Source organism: Pseudonaja textilis, chromosome 12 (genome assembly GCF_049901715.1).
Source record: "Pseudonaja textilis isolate UNSWEBS1 chromosome 12, rPseTex1.2, whole genome shotgun sequence".
NCBI lineage: Eukaryota > Metazoa > Chordata > Lepidosauria > Squamata > Elapidae > Pseudonaja > Pseudonaja textilis.
Window position 1 is genome coordinate 20705061 of NC_142001.1, and position 19795 is coordinate 20724855.

The 19795-nt window shown below is 52.0% G+C and overlaps 1 protein-coding gene across 3 annotated transcripts in view; it reads right to left on the bottom strand.

Annotated features, from left to right (window-relative positions):
* The window catches only part of DOCK11 (dedicator of cytokinesis 11), a 56898-nt gene extending 37274 nt beyond the window's left edge, over positions 1-19624 (bottom strand). For 2 of the 3 annotated variants that reach the window (XM_087940809.1, XM_087940810.1), the window contains exons 1-20: positions 19325-19621; positions 13439-13555; positions 12486-12575; positions 10390-10472; positions 9950-10019; positions 9461-9556; positions 8769-8903; positions 7892-8069; positions 7197-7276; positions 6954-7037; positions 6264-6404; positions 5445-5645; positions 4288-4410; positions 3516-3598; positions 2866-2988; positions 2618-2694; positions 1963-2201; positions 1799-1864; positions 1053-1145; positions 643-766 (exon numbers count right to left, since the gene is read on the bottom strand). In XM_087940809.1, the coding sequence (XP_087796935.1) occupies positions 643-766; positions 1053-1145; positions 1799-1864; positions 1963-2201; positions 2618-2694; positions 2866-2988; positions 3516-3598; positions 4288-4410; positions 5445-5645; positions 6264-6404; positions 6954-7037; positions 7197-7276; positions 7892-8069; positions 8769-8903; positions 9461-9556; positions 9950-10019; positions 10390-10472; positions 12486-12575; positions 13439-13555; positions 19325-19432 (2311 nt within the window). In that variant the 5' untranslated portion in view covers positions 19433-19621. Of the gene's footprint in view, positions 1-642; positions 767-1052; positions 1146-1798; positions 1865-1962; positions 2202-2617; positions 2695-2865; positions 2989-3515; positions 3599-4287; positions 4411-5444; positions 5646-6263; positions 6405-6953; positions 7038-7196; positions 7277-7891; positions 8070-8768; positions 8904-9460; positions 9557-9949; positions 10020-10389; positions 10473-12485; positions 12576-13438; positions 13556-19324 lie in introns of all 3 variants that reach the window. The other variant, XM_087940808.1, reaches the window with a different exon arrangement.
* Between the last annotated feature and the right edge of the window lie 171 nt (positions 19625-19795).

The window sequence follows — 19795 nt, forward strand, 5'->3', positions numbered from 1 at the left end:
AGTTACGAACGAAGGCCGAGCTACATGTCCCAGGATAACGTTTCAGGAACCAATCTGGGTCAGTTAGCGGGGCCTGAAGTTTAGCCTTCTGAGCTTTCGGACCAATGGTGGGATTCAAAGATTTTTTGCTACTGGTTCTGTGGGCGTGGCTTGGCTTGGTGGGCGTGGCAGGGGAAGGATACTGCAAAATCCCCCTTCCCTCCCCATCCGACTAACCTGCTTTCCAGCTCTGTTCTCCTGTGCAGGGCAACCAAAGGAGACCCAGCCAATCAGCTGGGATTTGGGAGGCGGAGAATAGATGGGGGCGGGGCCAGCCAGAGGTGGGATTGGCCGGTTCTCTGAACTACTCAAAATTTCCGCAACCGGTTTTGTAGAACCGGTGTGAACCGGCTGAATGCCCCCCGCAATAGAGCCCGTCCTCAGGGACCTTTCAGAATATTCCAGGAGAGAGAGATTCCCCCAGGATGGGCTCCAGCACGAGTCCAAAAACTCAGAAGACCAAACCTCTGGTCCCGGGTACTGACCCACGTGGGATCCTGCAATCTTAAGCAAGAATCCCAGAGGATCATTTGTAGGTGGGCCCTAAGGATCATTCCTTGAGGAACCCAGCCAGAACCCCGGGGAAGGGGAGAGCTCGGGTACCTGTGGTCTCTACGGCGTCCTGTTTCTTCGCCGTCCCCTTTGTGTTGATTTCGCAGCTGATGTGGTAGAAGGTGAACAGCAGGTGGTGCTTCTGGTGGAGGTGGATGGGAAGCTGGATTTTGATCTACGCGACAGGAGGAGGAGAAGGGAGGCTGAATTCTCGCAAGATTTCACTTAAAAAAAGAAAGGATGATCGGCATTTTGTTTTATCCGGCTGGGGAATTCTGGGAGCCGAAGCTCACCCGTCTTAAAGTTGCCAAGTTTGAAAAACCTGGATCAAAGAAATCAAAGGAGGGTCCTCAGTTCTATAAATAGAAAACCATCTTATTTTCTCCTTATTTCTGTCAACCCTCAAGAGAATTGTCCATCTCCTTCTCCTCGGCTAGTTACTATTATTATTTTTTTCTCACCTCATCGTAAAACTCCGGGCTCTGGTTGTGGTGCAAGACACAAGCGTAGGCATGCGAGGTGAAGAGAGGCCCTCCGGGTTTGCCATAGAAGCACTGCAGGATGTAACAAGAACGCAGTGAGGCTGGGAGGAAGAAGACGACTCGGAAGGCATGACTATCTCCTGGGCCATCAAAAGTCCTTTCCTCGCTTCCTCGGCAACCCTGCTCAGCTCAGTCTTATCAGAATTGGGCCCCAAGAAAGGGAGATCCTTTCACACCGAATCCCACTGCCAGGATTCAAATGTTGGTGGGAAAGATCTGGTTGCAGACTGGCCAGGATTAGGAGCCCAAGGTTGAAGAGCTCCAACTGGGGTCAACTGGCTCCCTCTAGTGGGAATTCTGGACAAGCTGGTGGACCTTCTGTCCTCATTCACATGGAACGGAGACGCAACCGGGCCTCTTGACAAAGATCTAAGCCCTTGCAAAACTCTGGAAGCCCACCCATCGCCATGACTAGAGATCAGCTGGTAGGTGGACAGGACCTTCCAAGAGGAAGGAGATCACTCATCTGGCCCAGAGGTTGGAGCATAAAGGACAGGAAAGTTCTGGAGATGGAATGAGCCCAAGAAGGTGGCAGGACAAGGGTATCGCAGAAACTCAACACAGGGTGCCAGGAGGCCACTTGCCACCAGGAGCCACCAGAGGCCAGAAGGGCTGGATCGTCTTCTTGTGGGACAATCTCTTCCTTGGGCAGGGCTCTGGAGTACCTTTAAGGCTTTGGCGTCTCCTTCGTCGGAGTCCTTGAATTCCACCCGGATGGCAATGTTCCTTGCCTGGAAGAGTGACCCACAGTGGGCATAAGGGAACATTTAGGCCCCCATTTTTGCCACAAGAAAGCTCTCCTCACCCTTCTGTGCCTCTCCTTACTCACCTTGGCAAACGTCTTCTGGCTGTCATACTTCAGGTGCAACGGGTAGACATAGAGCCGGTTTCTGTAGGTGGTGAACGGGCAGCAATACTTGGCCACCTCGGGCACAAATTCATCAACCTCAAGAGCCACACTGCCACGCTGCTCCTGTCCGTCAAAGGGCTTGATGGGGATGAAAGCAGCCGTGACGCAGTCTGGCGGAGGACAAGAGCCAGAGGCAGCACATGGTGACAGTACTCCCTCTTTGGACAAGCCAAGCCGATGGGAGAAGTTGGGTTTTCTTAACAACTGTGGTATCAAGGTTGTAAACTCTGACGTGACTCACTTAAAAACTGCATCACTTAGTAACAGAAGTTCTGGACACAGTTGTGATAATAACTCGAACACTATCTGTATATTGATTTGACAGCCTGAAGGGGACGGTCAATCTGTCCCATCTCCAGAATATGCAACATGAATTTTCAAACCATGTTTTTTTGTTAATAACTATGCTTAAGGTCAAACTGATGGGTGACCCCCGAGTGGGCAACCAACCAACCAACCAACTAACCAACCAACCAACCAACCGCTCAGAAACCAGGTTAGACAAAGGAAACACAAGCTGATCAATGACAAAAATCGAGTCTCGTGTTCTTCCATCTTTCTGCTCTGTTCTTACTTGTGAGTTCCAAGGGGACACACTCCAATGTCACATTCAGTTGGCCAGGTATCACTTGTAGTTTTGTCTTCTCTGGTCTGCACAGAAAACAAAGAACGACTCAGAAGACAAGCCAGGTAGCCCAATTCAACAATGTTGGGATGAAGAATCTGGGACATCTATTTTCTCTACACTTTCTGCAGCCCAAAGCTTCTCTTCTGACCCCCAAGGGGGGGGGCAGAAGGACACCCCCGTCCCAGCAGCCTTACTTCTTATACTCTGCCAAGAATTTCAGGAGGTCCTCCGTGGAGAGTTTGCTGCTCTCTTGCTTATACAGGGGAGAGAACTTCCCATCCAGGTCCAAGGCGCCTTGGGAGTCTTTGAAGACAGACCTGGGAAGAGAAAAGGGCGTACATTTGAGCAACGTCCACACCTGCTCATGGAAACCTCATAGCCTGCCAGGTAAACACCCAACATTAGAACTTATGGAGCTCCAGGAGTTTTAGCCAGGAAGCAGGTGCTGAAACACAACCAGCAAAGAGAATGCAAAGAGTTGGCTGGTACTAGTGGCTTGGTACTCTTCATATATAGGCCACCTTCTACACTTCTTAGTCAGGTTCTGGAGATGTGTTTGGATGGCAAAGGAAGCCCTATAGGCTGTGCACTCTGAAAGGCCAACAAACTTCCAAGGATGGAAATTTCAACCAGGAAATGTCTTTCTGAGGACGAGTAGAAGAAGCAAACTCCTGGAAGAGCAAAGCCAAAATAGAAGGTCTTCTCCCATGAAGAACCTTCAAATGCCATCTTCAGGTGGCAGTTTGTCCTGGTAGCTGTGGGCAAGTGGCTTGGCTCCTGGCATCTTCCACTCATGGGAAGGGTGACATGTTGGCCTTGGCATCAGCACAAGAAGTAGCCTCACCTGACCGCCCAAGCAAAGGGCATCCGGTACCGTCCAAGACGGCCGCATACCACCTTGGCCAACTTGTGGACCTTCTGTGCTGTCTGTGAAGGAAGGAAAAGACATCAGATGTGGACAGCTGGTTGAAGCTGGAAGACAAAAGATCCAGGAGTGGTGGCAGGCAGTGGTGCCAATCTCAGAGAAGTCAGGTAAGGCAAGTTCTGAGAAAGGGAGAAGTGAGGTTCCCCCCTCCCCCAAAATAAGCCCATAAATGCACTAGGTGCGTATTAAGAACATCTGAAACATCTCCAATTGTTCACCATCACCTTTGTCTACCCAGGAAGAGTACACGTGGGCTAAAAGGTGGCCTATGTGGCTCAGTAGATAAATCCTGCCTCCCTCTCTATCCCCAATCCAAGAGATGCCGTATGGCTCGTCCATGTTCAACTCTCAATCTCTTCATAACTTGACCTAGGAGCCACATTATTTAGGTGGAACTCCCATAAAATACATTCACACGCTGCACTAAGACATGGCTTGTTTGATCTGGGTATGTCTGCTCAATCACTCTGATTTGTAAACCATAGCTGGGTGCAACGTCAGAATCCAGCCGGCCATTAACGCCTCTTATGTGCTCAACCACCGCTGCCATCTCCACAGAATGTTACCTGCCCTCCATGGTGCAACATGGACTGGAGGAGCTTTATGGGACAAGAGGTCCTGCCTTAAGACACCCATTGCCTCCTTTCTCATCCCAACAAGGGGGAGTCCATCCCATGAAATCAAGATGTACCTTTGCAGGATCTGAATTCTTGACGTAGGGCTCAACGCTGTGGGCGATGCTCCCTTGAAGCACCTTCTCCACCCGGGCAACAAGGAAAATTTCCGGGTGTGGATTGGTCACAGAGAAGACTCCCTTGGTGGAAAAGAGAGGCAGAGCATCAGAACCCACAAGGCCCCTCAAGATGGACAAGACAATGGGAAGGCCATCGTTTGAGGGAGTCTCAGGCCTACACAAAAGCATTTTAAGCCACATGGGTCTGTCCTTACTTAGGAGAGTGTTCCAACTTCAACCAACTCTCTCTTAAGTGAGGACAGAAGGGCTCCCAAGAGGTGGGTGCGTTCCCCTACAAAGCTGTTGGCTCTAAAATAGTTCCCTCATCTCTGGCTGGCATTATCTGCGTTTCCAGGATGGACCTCAGAATCAGATTCCTGCTGGTCAATCAGGTGTAGAAGTTGAATAATAGAATGACAGAGTTGTAAGGGACCTTGGAGGTCTTCTAGTCCAATCCCCTGCTTAGGCAGGAAACCCCACTTTCACACAAAGGGTTGCCCAATCTCTTCTTAAAAACTTCCAGTGTTGGAGCATCCACAACTTCTGGAGAAGTTGTTCCCCAGATTAATTGTTCTAACCGTCAGGAAATTCCTCCTTAATTCCAGGTTGCTTCTCTCCTTGGTGAGTTTCCACCCGTTGCTTCTTGTCCTGCCTTCAGGTGCTTTGCAGAATAGCTTGACTGCCTCTTCTTTGGGGCAGCCCCTGAGATATCGGAAGACTGCTATTCTGTATCCCCTGGTCCTTCTCTCCATCAAACTAGACATACCCAGTTCCAGCAACCGTTCTTTGTATATTTTAGCCTCCAGCCCACTAATCATCCACTGTGTCCAGTGTAACAATCATTCGTGCTCTGGCTTTGCAATAGGATGCCATTATCATCACAAGCTCAGCCTCTGGATCCACCACCCCAAAACATAAGACCAGTTGTTGGGGAGCAAGAGGAAATCTGTGCTTGAACCTCGTGTTCTGCTGAAGGATTTTCCTCTGGCATGAAGTTGACTATGGAGAACTAAATAGTAGGTTGCTCCATGTTAGGTTTAATCCAGCTCCAATTTCCCTTGGAGGCTTCCTTCCTGTTCAATCTGAGGTCAGGTGGACTCCACAGAACCTCTCACCTGCGTTATGTAGCGCAAACTGGACTCAGCCACGCCGTGGAGGGATCGGCTGTTGACGGGGCTGTTTCCAGGCTGTTGGTCGGAAGAGTCGTGCAGCATCTCCCGCACAGAGCCAGAGTTTAAGTCCACGTGGAAATCTGCTGAGATCTTGCAACAGTTTTTCAGATCAAAGAGAGCCAGGCTGAGGAAGAACGGCTCCACCTGGGAACACAAAATAAGATCCTGAGGTCGACATTCATTGGATGTTCTACAGAAGGGAACGCTGGACTTTAAAGGGAAAAAATGGGTTGCTCTGAACTTTGGAAAACACTCCTGAGAACACCGAGGCGGGGTTGACCAGACTCAAACGATCCTACTTTGAACACATGAGGTGAAGACCCAGCTCGGTGGAGAAGGCTGTTATGCTGGGAACGGTGGGAGGAAAGAGAAGAAGAAAAGCCAGCCCCAAGATGGAGGGACTGAGTTGCAACGGTGATGAGTGCATGGGAAGACCTGAAGGACCAAGTTGGGGCCAGATCACCTGGGTGAAAATCTACCTATGTGGTTGTTCAGAGTCAACAATGACTTGTGGGCATATAGTCAATTGAAGTGCCGAAGTGGGACTGGCCAGAAGGGGGCATCTTCTAGAAGACGGGTGGCTTCCACGTGCGGGTTGGCCACTAGGAGAACATCTGGACAAGGGAGCCTGATCCGGCAGGAGGTGACTTATGTTCTTATGACGCGTTGTAAGGATCGGGAAACTGTTTAGGAGGGAGGAAATAAAGATGTGGAGGAGGCTTTGGCAGGAAAAACGTAACAAGGTGGGCGGGGGGGCCCTACATTGGAAAGGGGGTCCTTGGAGCTGTCATTCAGCTGGGCCAGGAGGTTGAAGGTCAGGCTGTGGCAGTTCACCAGGAAGCGCGGCCAGCTCCTTTCCTCAAAGGGTTGGATGTCTACCTCCAGTCCGGAGAAATCGAGCCTCTAGAAGAGAAAAAGGGCGAAGGATTATTTTCCCACCTGGATCAGGTGCAGACAGGTAGAAGAAAACCGTCGCAACGTTCATGTTTGGAAAGGAACGGCAGATGGCACATCTTTCAGAAATATCTTCCCTCCCTTCCTTCCCTCCCTCTCTCTCTCTCTCCCTCCCTTCCCTCTGCTTCTCCTTCCTTCCTTCTTTCCTTTTCTTTCCTTTTCCTTCCTTCCTTCTTTCCTTCCTTCCTCCCTGTTCCTGCTTCTCTCCTTCCTTCTCTCTCTCCCTCCCTCTACTTCTTCCTTCTTTCCTTTTCCTCCCTTCCTCCCTCCCTCTTTACTTCTGCTTCTCTCCTTCCTTCTGATTCTCCTTCCTTCTTTCCTTCCTTTTCCTCCCTCCCTCCTCCTTCCTTCCTTCCTTCCTTCCTTCCTTCCTTCCTTCCTTCCTTCCTTCCTTCCTTCCTTCCCTCCCTCCCTCCCTCCCTCCCTCCTTCCTTCCTTCCCTACCTGTCAGCCATGCTGTCCCCCCAATCTAAGCCCCTCCATCCCCGAAAGGGTTACCTGCACTTCTGGATCAAAAGAGAAGAGGTTCTGCCTGCCTTCGCTGCGGCTGAGTTTGCTGAGCTGCTCCGTTTCTCGGCCGTACTGAAAGAGAAGAAACATGAGGCCGCGATCGGTGGGCACCGGGGGAAGCAAAATACTCAGGCACAGAGCAGAGGAGGGAGCGAAAACTTTGACAGAGAGAAGCTGGGAAGGAGGGGAGGCCACACCTGTGGGGCGGGACCTCCAAGCCCACCAGGTTACCTTCATCAGCTCTGGGTGCAGGCTCCTCCCCAAGCTTTCCAAGATGTTCTCCAACTTTCCATGGCTGCTGGACTCATCATCTGCAAAGTCACAAAAAGCAGACGTGGCAGAGGCACCTGGCTAGAAGAGGCGACGGTTGTCCTCTGGAAGACCCGGGAGGCTGCTGGGATGGAGGGCAGGGAAGCCGGCCAGGAGTTTCACATCCATGAATCCAGCCGCTCACAGACGCCACAGGGGGGCCTGGCTTTTTCCCCCGTCAGTTTCGCCCTTCTCTGTCCTGGGAACTGCTTTGGATGCAGCCCAGCAACACAAGCCCCAAAGAGGCTCTGTGTGTGTGTGTGAGAGAGAGAGAACGGATGTCGAAGCAAACCACTTTAAGAGGGGAAACTCTGCAGTTTTTGGCACGGTGATTCTGCTGAACTTGAAAGGGATCTTGAGAAAAGCTTGTCTTAAGCAAGCCACGGAGGTGAGGGGTTGAAAACAGAACGTGTGTGCAAACAGTATCAGATCTGAAGCAGCAACAGTGCTTGGATCCACCAGGAGATCCACCCACCACCATTTTCCTTCCTACCGTGTGGCTGTGGTTACGTCAAGACCTGCCTCCACCCACCCCCATCTCCCTTCTCTTCTGTGTGTGTGTGTGTGTGTGTGTGTGTGTGGTTGCGTCAAGAGCCGCCTCCATCGCAGGTCCTCACCAGGCAGGAACTCGGCCGCCTCCTTCTTCTCCGGCCCCAGGCCCTCCACGTTGGCCTGGATGACCTTCCGCAGAGTGGCCAGCCAGTCCCCCATCTCCGACTCCGTTTCCGCGGCCAAGTAGTGGCTGTACTTATCCAGCATCTTGAGCTCAAAGGCGTTTCGGCGCATCTTGGGGCACTGGGGGAAGAAAGGCGAGACACCAGAGGTGGGATTCAGCCGGATTGGACTGGTTTTGCAGAACCGGTAGCAGAAATTTTAAGTAGTCCGGACTTCTGACTGGCCTCACCCCCACCTATTCTCTGCCTCTGCACATGTGTGTGCATCTCCGCCATCCCCCACCCGCCGCACCAGATACCTGACAATCAGCTGTTGGGTGGTGGCGGGTGCATGCATGCGCAGTTTGCCTGATCTGGGGTGATGGTGACTTCTGGCACGTGTGCCATAGCTTTGCCATCACGGGTATAGTGCAATATTGGGAAGGGTATCCTGCGATCCCAGATAAAAAGTGATCGATCGGAAGGAAAACAGGGTGGGGAATTTTCCTGCAGACTTTTGGGGGATTTTCCCAGGGTCTCTGGTCCGCGGGATTTAAAATTACGAGTTTGGGGGTCCCTGAGGTCCAAAAGGTTGACGACCCCGATCTACACGATGCTGGTTCATAAAACCAGCCGAGTGTTTTCCAGTATTTTGTTTTCTTGCTTTCCTTTGCTTGAACTTTGGTTGAATGTTATTTCCCAGTAACTGGGGAGAAATAAATTGACTGACAGGAGACAGACAGACAGACAGACAGACATTAGATCCATACCAGATCCTCTCTAGCATGAATCTGCCTCTGGCCTTACAAATTCTCCAGCAAAACTTTTTGCAAGTCCTTACCTGCACAACATCTATGCAAGAATCCAGGAAGATGCATCCTTTGGATTCCTTGGAAATCTTCTCATCTTTGTAGGAATTGAGGATGTAAGAGCCGTCTGGAAGTTGGGTCAGGTAGAAGTACCTTCTCTTGAACACCTGAGAAGAAGAAGGAGGAGAAGAGGAAGGAGGAGGAGGAGGAGGAGGAGGAGGAGAAGGAGGAGGAGGAGGAGGAGGAGGAGAAGAAGAAGAAGAAGAAGAAGAAGAAGAAGAAGAAGAAGAAGAAGAAGAAGAAGAAGAAGAAGAAGAAGAAGAAGAAGAAGAAGAAGAAGAAGAAGAAGAAGAAGAAGAAGAAAGAGGAGGAGCTCACTGTAGGAGAGCTCCATTCTGCTCATTTCTACCCGAGATACAGTTCCAAAATCTTGAATGTCAGGCGAAGTAAAAGTACATTAAAACAAGCAATTGTGGCACTTTCTATACAGGGGTTATAGAAGCAAAGCAGCCACAGCTGAGATTATGGTTTCGGTGGCCTTCTCGATCTGGTCTACAGACCACCCAGGACCTGCGTTCTGTGCCTCTAACTTCATCCCTTCTCAAGCAGCTCGATTCTTCCAGGAGTCACGGAGGCATTTTTTCCACCCAGAACAAACCGAGCTCCTTTAGAACCCATTTTCCTCTTTTCTCTGCAAAACGAAACCCAAGTGCTCCCGTCTTACTTTCATGGTCACCGTGATGGTACTGTTGACATTGGCCTTGTACAGCCAGCCTTGCCGGATCACCCCACCTTTTTGGGAGCAGAGGGAGGAAGCGTCCTGGAAGACGGAAGAGACAAAACTATTGCAAGGAAAAGGGACCAAGTGGTACAGCTCAATGAAAGTTCCCCCCCGCCCCACAAATGTCTTTAGGAGTGGCCGTGTTGGTGGTAGCTGGATGCAGCCGATAGTAAAATATATCATTCATTTTCCCCTTGACCCTGGTCTTCCCCCAACCCCCTGGATGTGTATTCTCCAATGGGACACCTCCATAGCCAAGAGTCATCCATCAGGTGATTATCTAGGCCCTTAAGGAATGCACTGTTTTCCCCCACTCCCCTTTTTCTGGCAGCTAAAAAGACCAAAGGAGTCTCTTTTCAGTTGACAGCAGACTTTGCGCTGCGTTGTGTCTCTTTATGGCGCCCGGTGGGAATCTCTAGTGCATCCTCTCACCTCGTCTTTATCAAAGTCTTCATCAGTTTCAAAGACGTGGCTCGGAACCTTCTCTGGCCTGAAGGATTTGCTGAAGGAAGAACAACAGGTTTTACTCAAGTTACACCATAATTAAAAAAAAAAAGAGGTACTAATAATTAACGAAGGAAAGGGTATCCCTGAAGGCTATTCTTGAGGCCAACTCACTCACGGGGTATCACGATTCTGAGGGATCCTGCCCAAGGATTCCTCCCCCAGTCTCAGTTGTTGGGTGGTCCACATTATATTATAGTAAACCCTTCATTGTTTAATTAAACCGCTCAGATTCTCAGAGGCCGGGGAGAAACACACAGGTTGGGCCCTGCAAAAGGCGGCGTTGTAAGTAATGTTCCCGCCTGCACATGCAAGACACACACACACACACACACACACAAACACACCCCGGAGAAAGAAAGGCTCACCACGGTAGCATTCGGAAATCACCCGAATATTCGTCGTATTTGTAGTTCACCACATGCCAGTCTGAGCTGTAGGCTTTAATGCACTGGAAAGAAAATTAAACCCCAGCATTAACTGCATCCGTGGCAACAGGAGCAGCAGCGAAACTCAGCCCAAGGGGAACCACAGAATGCAAATTCCCTGAGGAGCAGCTAGGAAATTAGATGCATGAAGACGGTGTGTGTGTGTGTGTGTGTGTGTGTGTGTGTAAAGGGGGGCTCTGGCATTCTCCATCTCTGGGGGAGGGGAGGCAGCTGCCTTGGATTCCCCAGACTGAGATGGTGGGGGGACTGAGCTGGAAGGCTTGGCCAAGGTCTATAACAAGGGTCCCCAAACTTTAAATTGCCACAAGGCTTGTGGACTTCAACTCCCACAATTCTCCAGCCAGCAGAGCTTGCTCTCTTGTAGTCCCTTCCTCTGCAATCTCTCCCCACTTTTAGGTTAAGAGAAAAAAGAAACAGGCACGGCTGGCTGGGGAATTCCACCAGTCTTAAAGCGGCCAAGTTTGGAGACCTCTGGTCTATAATCTGGCTTATCATGGGTACCTTTAAACCGTTTATTTAGTGACTGAAGTTACAACGGCACTGAAAACAGTAACCCAGGACCGTTTTTCACACTTAATGACCGTTGCAGCATCCCACCGGTCATGTGATCAGAATTCGGACGCTTGACCACTGGCTCTTGTTTATAACGGTCACAGGGTCCCAAGAGCCCTTTGCCGACGAGCCAAGTCCACGGGGAAGCCAGATTCACTTAACAACCATGTGATTCACTTAACGACTGGGGCCGGTTGTGAAATGGGGGGAAGCTCACTTAGCAAGCGTCTTGCTTAGCAACAGAAATGTTGGGCTCAATTGTCATCGTAAGTCGGAGACCCCCCTGCACCACCTGGGGACTCACAGGAACGATGTAAGAGTCTGGATCCCTCCCTCGGGGGGGCGGGAATGCCTATTTATGGGCCGGATCTCCTCCCCCTCCCCTGGCCTTTGAGTTCTCAAGTGGGGCAGATTATAAGAGTCACTTCAAACGGTAAAAAGGACAAGATGCCTTTAAAAGCAGCACCGGAAAAATGATCATGACCACGGCGTAAAAATGCCGCCGCGCAGCCTAACCGTCGTCCTTTGGCTTTGCTTTTGCCCTCCAGAGAGTTATGCACGGAAGGGCGTGTTCAAAGGAAACGAAGCGCGTGACTTGCTTCCTCTTCTGAAGAGGCGGAAGTGCGGAAGCTGCCCTGCCAAAGCCGGGGCTTCCTCTTAGAGAGACTGACTACAACTCCCATCATCCTTCTCTAGCCAGGATGGCTGGGAGTTGATGGGAGATTTCAAGCATCCCTTCAGAGGGCCGAGGAGTGGAGAGAGCCACACAGGAAGTGAAGAGGACCCTAAAATGTACAGGAAGGGCCGTGGCTGAAAAAGCTGCGTTATTGCTCTGGTCTCCTCTCCAACAATTCACCTGAAATCTACCTAAAGTAGTTTGGAAAAAAGCAAATCAAACCCCTTCTTGGATATCAGGCGAAGGGAAAACTCTCCACCTCATCCACAAATTAGAGATGAACCTGCTGGTTTCATGTTATTTATTCACCCGATTTAGCTACCGACCTCCTCACTTTCGGAGAGACTCTCGCCGTCCCAAGGCCAGCGGTCCTTCTTCCCCCCCTTTCTGGCCATGACCAATGGCCCAATCTATGCACCCTCCCCCAAAGGGGTGCAGTGGCTCAGGGGCTAAGATGCTGAGCTTGTCGATCGGCAGTTTGGCGTTTCGAATCCCTGGCACCCGTGTAACGGAGTGAGCTACCTTTACTCCTGCCAGCCTAGTAGCTCGAAAGCATGTAAAAAAAATGCAAGTAGAAAAATGGGGACCCCTTTGGTGGGAAGGGAACAGCGTTCCGTGCGCCTTCGAAGGCGTTTAGTCCTGCCGGCCACACGACCACGGAGGCTTTGTAATGGAGATGAGCACTGCCCCCTAGAGCCGGAAACGACTAGCACGGATGAGTGAGGAAAACATTTACTTTTACCCTTATGCCCCCTTCCCCAAGAAAGGAGGGGGATGGTGGTCTCACCTCTTGGACAAAGAGACTCTGGGCCTTCTTCAAAGCATCTTCTGGCACTGAGGAATGGACCGTTCTCCTCTGGCGATGGATAACCGAGAGCTGGAAAGAAAGTTGGTTGGTGATGCCAGAACGATTGAGGACCCCACTGGGTGGAAGGGAAGTTGGGGAGGGGTCTTCCCTTCCTGCTTGAGCTGGATTTCCCCCCCCACCCCAAAGCATCTAACTATCGAAGGCTTGGAGGGAGGGCAGATCCAGCTTCTGAACTTTAGGTTTTGACTGGACGGGACCTCCTTGGAGGTGGTCCCATCAGCACACCTTATAAGGAAAGGTGTCGACTCGTAAATCATTCGTATGCCTGCTCCCGAGTTGACATTTGAAGGAGGGAAAGGCCTGATGGAGCCGTGGGGCACATTCCATGCTTATCTTATGGAGACTGTAGCCTAAGCTATGGGACCTTCTGCCCGTGAAAATCTTTCATTGGAGAGCATGATGGATGACATCCAGCCCCTGAGCATGTTCTTGGTTGGAGAATCTGATGTATGACACACCCGGGGAAGGGGGCAGAGGGGGGGGGAACAGGGTCACAGGTGACTGTCAATCTGGTGTGCCAGAGTCGGCTTCATATAGGTTAATGCCGGCAAGTTGCTCCTAATAAATCTTTTGGATTTTTTTGAAGCTGGGCTCGAGGCTCATGATTTAATTAGGGCAATTGAGGGAACCCTGACAAAAGGCTGTTTTTGAAAAACAATCTCTGCCCTCCTGAGGTTCACCTGTGGGATCCTTCTCAGCCGGTATCTCCACGGCCAAATATGGCACCAGACATGGTCCCAGAACCACCATGTGTCTCCTGGCCCATTTCTTTGGTGTGGGAGGCAAGGTGAAAAGATCACAGCCTGATAGGGGAAAAGAACTGGATTGGGAAGACCGGCCTGACCCCCCCACAGCGACGGGGAACAACTCACTGAGACATCTTCCATGGGAAACATGAGCAGGTCCCGGAAGGGATCGCTGTAGATCTGCGCTTTCCGTTGGCTGATCACATTCTCATAGTCCAAAGGCTGGCTCACCTTCGTTTTTTCCTGATGGGATACAGGGAAGACCACGTGCCTTGTTAGACCCACGGGGAGCACCAACGCCGTGAGAGGAGAACAGGCCCAAAACTAAGGGAGGAAATATGCGCTGCTCCCAGAGGCCACCATGGATCATGGCTTGCCATCGTGGTCTGATGGAGCAGGTCCCCAGTCACCTCACCCGATGTGGGAGATGGGAGTTGTAGTCCAAACCTTGGGCCAGGGGGCTACAACGGTGGCTACGTTTTCTTTAACTCGATGCCATGAAGCCCCTTTGGGTCTCCACCAAATAAATACGCATACTGTCCATAATTGCCTTGCCTCCACCCGCTTTCTTTTCTTCCCTGGTTTTGGCAACTGGATCTTGCTTAGGGCAGAGAGTTGTGCCCTATTTTCTCTTTTCTGCAAAGTGCCAGGCGCTCTGATTAATCCGTGTTAAACCAACAAAGTGGTTTAGCAGTACTAATACGCCCTGGTGACTACAATTCAAATAATCTCCTACGAAAAGGGAGCCAGTTTCTTTGGGCGGAACGTTTTGATGCCAGGCGCAAGCCAGAAACCTTTGCCACCCATGTGTGCCCCCCCCCTTCTGCCTTTTCCCTTCTTGGACGAAACACGATGCTTGGATAATAAATTTGTCCCAGAGCAGTGGATTTGCCCATTCCGTGCCACCCACGAGGCAATCCTCTTTCCCTCTTTTGGGGCAGGTGCCAATGCCCTGGCTGCTGTCCACCCTGGCAAAAGAACAGGGCTGACCATGAGACAAACACGCGCTATTCTAGCCAGAAGGTCTTATTTGTATTTGCAGTGAAAAGCAAAGGAAAATCAAAGGAAAATAGCTAAGAAGGGTGGAAGATAACTTGCCCCCAAAATACCCTTTTCCAGCTGGGAGATTTTTGAGAGTCTAGACCGGTGTTTTTCAATCTTGGCAATTTTGAGGGATGTGGACTTCAACTCCCAGAATTCCAGAGCCAACAGCTGGCTGGCAGATGGCTGGGGAATTCTGGGAGCTGAAGTCCACCTTTCTTAAAGTTGCCAAGGTTGAGAAACACTGGCCCCACCACTGGCCAGTTAGAATGGCTACCGGTGAAGTTCAGGGTCATCCATTCAGCATCCAAGGAATGAAAGCAACCAGATCCCTGTGGATCTGAGCAGTAATCCTTGACGGATGGCGATTAGGCAGGTGTTTCGAAAAGGCTCCACCCAGGGAGGGTTTCACGGATTTTGGGGCTCGCCCTGGAGAACTCTCAGCCTGCAGAGAGGCATCTCTGCCAGAGGTGCCTGCTTTCCATTCTCCCCACAGCTCCGTGGAAGCCTTCAGGCCAGGACATTGTGGGTCTAAACCAGGGGTCCCCAAACTTTAAGACAAGTCTTAAAGTGGCCAAGTTTGGAGACCTCTGGTCTAAACTTGTGTCTTTTAACCTCGCCAACTTTAAGCTGGATGGATTTCAACTCGGATTAAAGTGGGCAAGGCTGCATAGCACTACACGGAAGTAATCATGATTCTTCTAACCTCCGTTTTTCTTACTCATGACTGCAAGAAAAATGAAGCGGAAGTGCTTCAGGAAGTGGCCAGTGTCAAAACATTTTCTGTGCCACCAGGAACATGTTTCAAAACTGCAGCTCCTCGGGTTCTTCGGCTACAGCTTTGCCTTCATCTGAAGCCCTGGGCCTGCCTTCGTCTCCACCACAATATCTCTTCCAAAAGGTATTTGCAGTTGCCGAAACGAAAAGCTTTCCAGCAGCCACTTAGTTCCTACTGGCTGGGGCATGATCTGGCGGATCCAACTGCAGACTTCTGGGACAACAATGCTTTTACCGGTCCATAAATGCATTTTTTTTTTTCCTTTAAGGAAAGGAAGTTAGCTCATCCATGTGGATCTGAAGAGGACACCTTCCATTCAATTCTGCAGTGCTGCGAAGGCTCACGAGTGGCCATTAAGATGAAAGTAATCTCCTTAATTGGCCCTTGTGCTATTATGGAAATCAACCTGCCTTTCCCCTTGCATCAAAAATGGCATCCATCAAAACTCTAAGTGGGGCTTCAGCACCTGAAAAAATTACTGGTCCTTTTGGATGCCTACTGAGGCCATTTGCAAGCTTTAAAAAAATAAAACAGGCTGCACAGAGAAGTCTTACTTCCATATTCTGCAAAGCTGCTTGAGCTCTGGGGGGGAAAGTAGGAGAAATGCAACGTAGAAATAATACAGATATAAACAGGGAGGCCCTTTTAGCAGCCCCAACTATTCTGCATAAAAAGGATGCAACTCGGGTTCTTGAGGAGGGCTCAACTAAGTATCTTTCGCTCTGGTTTAATCCTTGCTATCCTCAAAAGACATTTTTCATGAAGCAGCCTGAAAGGGCAGTCGCCCAAAACAGGTCGATTTCTGTCTCAATTGGGGATTTTAGGCTCATTTGTGCTTGTAAGTCGGGAACTACCCCTGGAGTGAACTTAGCTGGTTTCTACATGAGATGAGGTCCCACCAGTGCAGGGGTTTCTAACCTGGGCAACTTTAAAACTTGTGGGTCTTGAACTCCCAGAGTTGAAGTCCACAAGTCTTAAAGTTGCCCAGGTTGGAGACCCCTGCACCAGTGGGGGTTTCTAAAGTGTGGGTCAAAAGAATGGCAGCCAGGAAACAGCCACTGCCTTCTCCCCCCAAATCTTGGCTGGGTCGGTCTCCAGAGCCCCTCCAAACTGAGACAATTGGCGGGGCCCAAAAAACCCAACTTCTTAAATCATCAGCTGCATCAGTTTGGTCTACATTCACAACCTGTTTTGCCATCCCTGTTCAGAACAATTATCGTCTCCCTTCAGAGAACATCAAAGGAGATTTCACCCCAAAGTCATCATGCAGAGCTCAGACACGATCCCCTCTTCCTCCTCCCCACAGCACCCCCCAGACTTCACTTAAAGCAGGGAGGGAGCAGACTGAAATTAAAGCCATTAGCAGACAAGGGATCTCTCTCTCTCTCTCTCTCTCTCTCTCTCTCTCTCTCTCTCTCTCCCCCCAGAAGCAGGCTGGGGAAGGATAGTCGAACCAGGGAGGAGCAAAGAAGGGAAACAGGGATCCACCAGAGACCCATCACAGTCTCAGGAATCCGGTCTTCCGCTTCTTAATAAGACGTTATGGGTCACAGCCAAGATAGGAGGGGTCGGGAGCAGCTCTGTAAACAGACAGTCTTGGAGAGCCCAGAAAGCAGGCAGGGCAACAACCCTTTCTTCTAAATGGGAGGTGGGAAAGGTGACCTCAGGCCTAAAAAAATATATATATATATATATTTGCTTTATATATATATATATAAAGAGGCTCTTTTATGCTGGAAACCCCAGCAAAGTCTCCGGGGACAGCGTTGTGCAAGGGAGGAAAGCTTTTCGCCGAAAGGGCCAATTCCAGGTCAGAAGAGAAAGTTGGAAAGGGATATTCAGGAAGGGCAGCGAGCCAGAGAGAGAGAGTCATGGAACGGAAACGTGGGCGTTTTCTTCCTGTTCTGGAAGTACGGTAATGTCAGAAAATGTATTCATTATTTCTGATTTATACAGCTGCCCCCCAAAAAAGGACCAAAAGCCATCTTAAAACACATAAAACCAGGTAAAAAAAGCTAAATAAACCCACAGCTGAATATCTACATTCCACACGACTATTGTATAAGCTTGATTACACACGCAAGTCCTTGAAACTCTGTCCGTCTCTGTGTATGTGTGTTGTGTTGTGTGTGAGCTCATCCTGTTAATTGTGGCTAATACAACAGTCCAAGCATCTGTTTCACAAGAGGTTAGGATCTCTCTCCCGAATCCCTCCACAAACAAAACGACTCTTCCCTCCGGCTGCTGGTTATTTCCAAAGGACTCCAAAGCCCATCATTTAAGGCGGAGAAAAGAGCCAAAGGACCTCCCGTATCATTCTGGGCTGGGGAATTCTGGGAGTTGAACTCTGTACAATGCTTAAAGTTGCCAGTTTTGAAAGGTAAAGTTTTAGGCTGCTTTGATTTGATTTCAACCGACTGGCATACATTCTAAAGGACCCCATTTCAGTCAGACACATTTTATGTTGCATGGGTGCAAGCAAGCAAGATCCCTCTCTTCATCTGCGTTGCTTCTAGTATTTTAAATAAACAATCTTGGAAACTCCTCCACCCTCTTAGGGTTGTGCTAGGCAGCTCATCTAAAAATACTTGATTCTATTTGGAAAAGTTGCCCCAAGACAGACTTATCGATTACAACTCATAAGCAGGTAGCTTGCTTGCTTGTTTGGCCATGTTCTTGGCGAGCCATCTGTTCTTTTTGAATGATTTTATCAGAAGGTGGTGCCGGGAGAATGACCAAGCACAAGATCAAAGAATCACCGTCTGACCCCCAGGTCAAGTTTGCAAGCGGCTGCCCCATCGAGACAAGAGCTGGGCTGAAACCTACATTCATTCCGCTTTTGACCGAAATCCCATTCAATGAGGCCCCAAGTAAGACAAGCATCCCCCCAAAGGAGTTTTCTTTCATAGCATCTGCTGGGCACCCCCGGGGCATGTTACCATCTGCCTCTCAGGCTCCTTGGAGCTGAGCCAGGCCCCGACGCTGCTGGATGGAGATGCAACACGGTCTCTGCACATGGGCGAAGGCTCTGTGGCCCTGGATGTGCAGGATCGGAAAAGCGGGCCCTTGGCCACCTCTAGGAAGTGCCAAATTCTGCTTTGGGTGTTTTGGCCCAAAGAACCTGCCCACCCATCCTCAGTCGGCGCTTCAGAAGACGGCCGTGGGGATGCCAGCGCCGCCAAAAACCAACCCCCGGGCCAGCTGTGGGCTACGTTTTCCACTTCCTGCCTGGCAGAGGCTGCAAGAGGACGCGGGAGCCTTGTGACTGGGCCTCCCCTGGCAGCCCTGCCGCCTGGGCTCTGGAGGCCCCTCCAGGGGTTTGGGTTTAATTGGGCCTTTGTGGGGTTGGGGGCTGCCTGCCTCCTCCCCAAACCTGCCACGTGTCAGTGAGGAGCGGATGCCCTTCTGGGGCCGAGATGGTGGCCAAGGCCAGGGCGGGGGGCAGGGGGAGGTGGAGGGGGAAGCGTGAAGGAAGTGGGGCATCCTTGGAAGGACTGGCCACACCGCGGAGCCTGGGCCCTTCCTTGGCCTGCTGCCTCCCAAACGCCCTTTTCCCCACTGGAAGGAGGAAGCTGGGGGCGGGGGGTGGGGTGGAGGGTCTTCAAAGCAGCTTTGAAGGGGCTGCAGGTAGGAGTGAAGGGGGAAAAAAGGGGGTGTGTGTGAATTAGCAGGTGCATGACAAGAGGAGAGACCATCCCCCCCCATCAAGCGGGAGTCCAGGGTGCTGGATCCGCCCAGCTGGATCGAGGCCTCCGGGTGGGCTCGCCTCGAGATGGCCAACAGCTTCCAGGAAGGGGGGGGGGGGGGGGCGGGGGCCCCTTTCCAGATCCCTCTGGCTCTTGGATGCTCAGCCCCACCGACGCCCAGGCAGGGCTCCAACAGCCCGGATCCGGAGAGGGAGCCCGGTGGGCGGAGGCGCGTCGGGGACGGAGGAGCCCGGCGGGGAGGGGAGGGAGGGGGAGAGCTTCCTGGGGGTTGAGCTTTCCACCCGCAGCCGCCCGACAAGGAGGGTGGGGGGTCCTCGGGCATCCGCGGCGGGCCAAGGGCGGCGCTGCCCTCCCTCCTCCCTCCCTTCCCTCCTTCCCGGCTGCGGCGACTTCTCGGCAGCCGCCCCCGCAGCCTCGGTCGGGGGACGTCCCGGGAGCAGCGGCGGCGGCGGCGGCGGCTCTCCTCCCCGCCCGGCCCCGCCTCACCTGCGCCGGGGAGCTCCGCACCGCCTCGGAGACGCTGTGCCGCAGCTCGGCCGCCGTGCCGGGCTTGCTCAGCCGCTTGGTGAACTTGCGCACCTCCGCCGCGGCCATGGCCGGCCAGCCCGCGGGACAAAGGCAGAGCCGGGCGGGGCGAGGCGGCGGCGGCGGCGGCTGCGGCTGCTGCTGCTGCTGCTGCTGCGGGCGGAGGGCTCCGAGCGCCCCCTGCCTGCCTGCCTGCCTGCCTGGCCCGGCCGCTGCCCCGCGCGCCCCGCTCTCCCTCCTGCGGCCCGCTGGGCGGCTGTGGGCTCCGGTGGGCGGGGCCGGTGGGCGGGGCCGTCCCCGCGGCAGGGCGGGGGTCCCGCGGGGAGGGAGGGGCGGGCGCCCGGCCAGGTGAGGAGGCAGAGGCTCCGCCCAGCCCTCCAAAGCGGGGGCGGCAGAGGTGGGGGGTCTCCGAGTGGACCAGCAGCCTTCGGG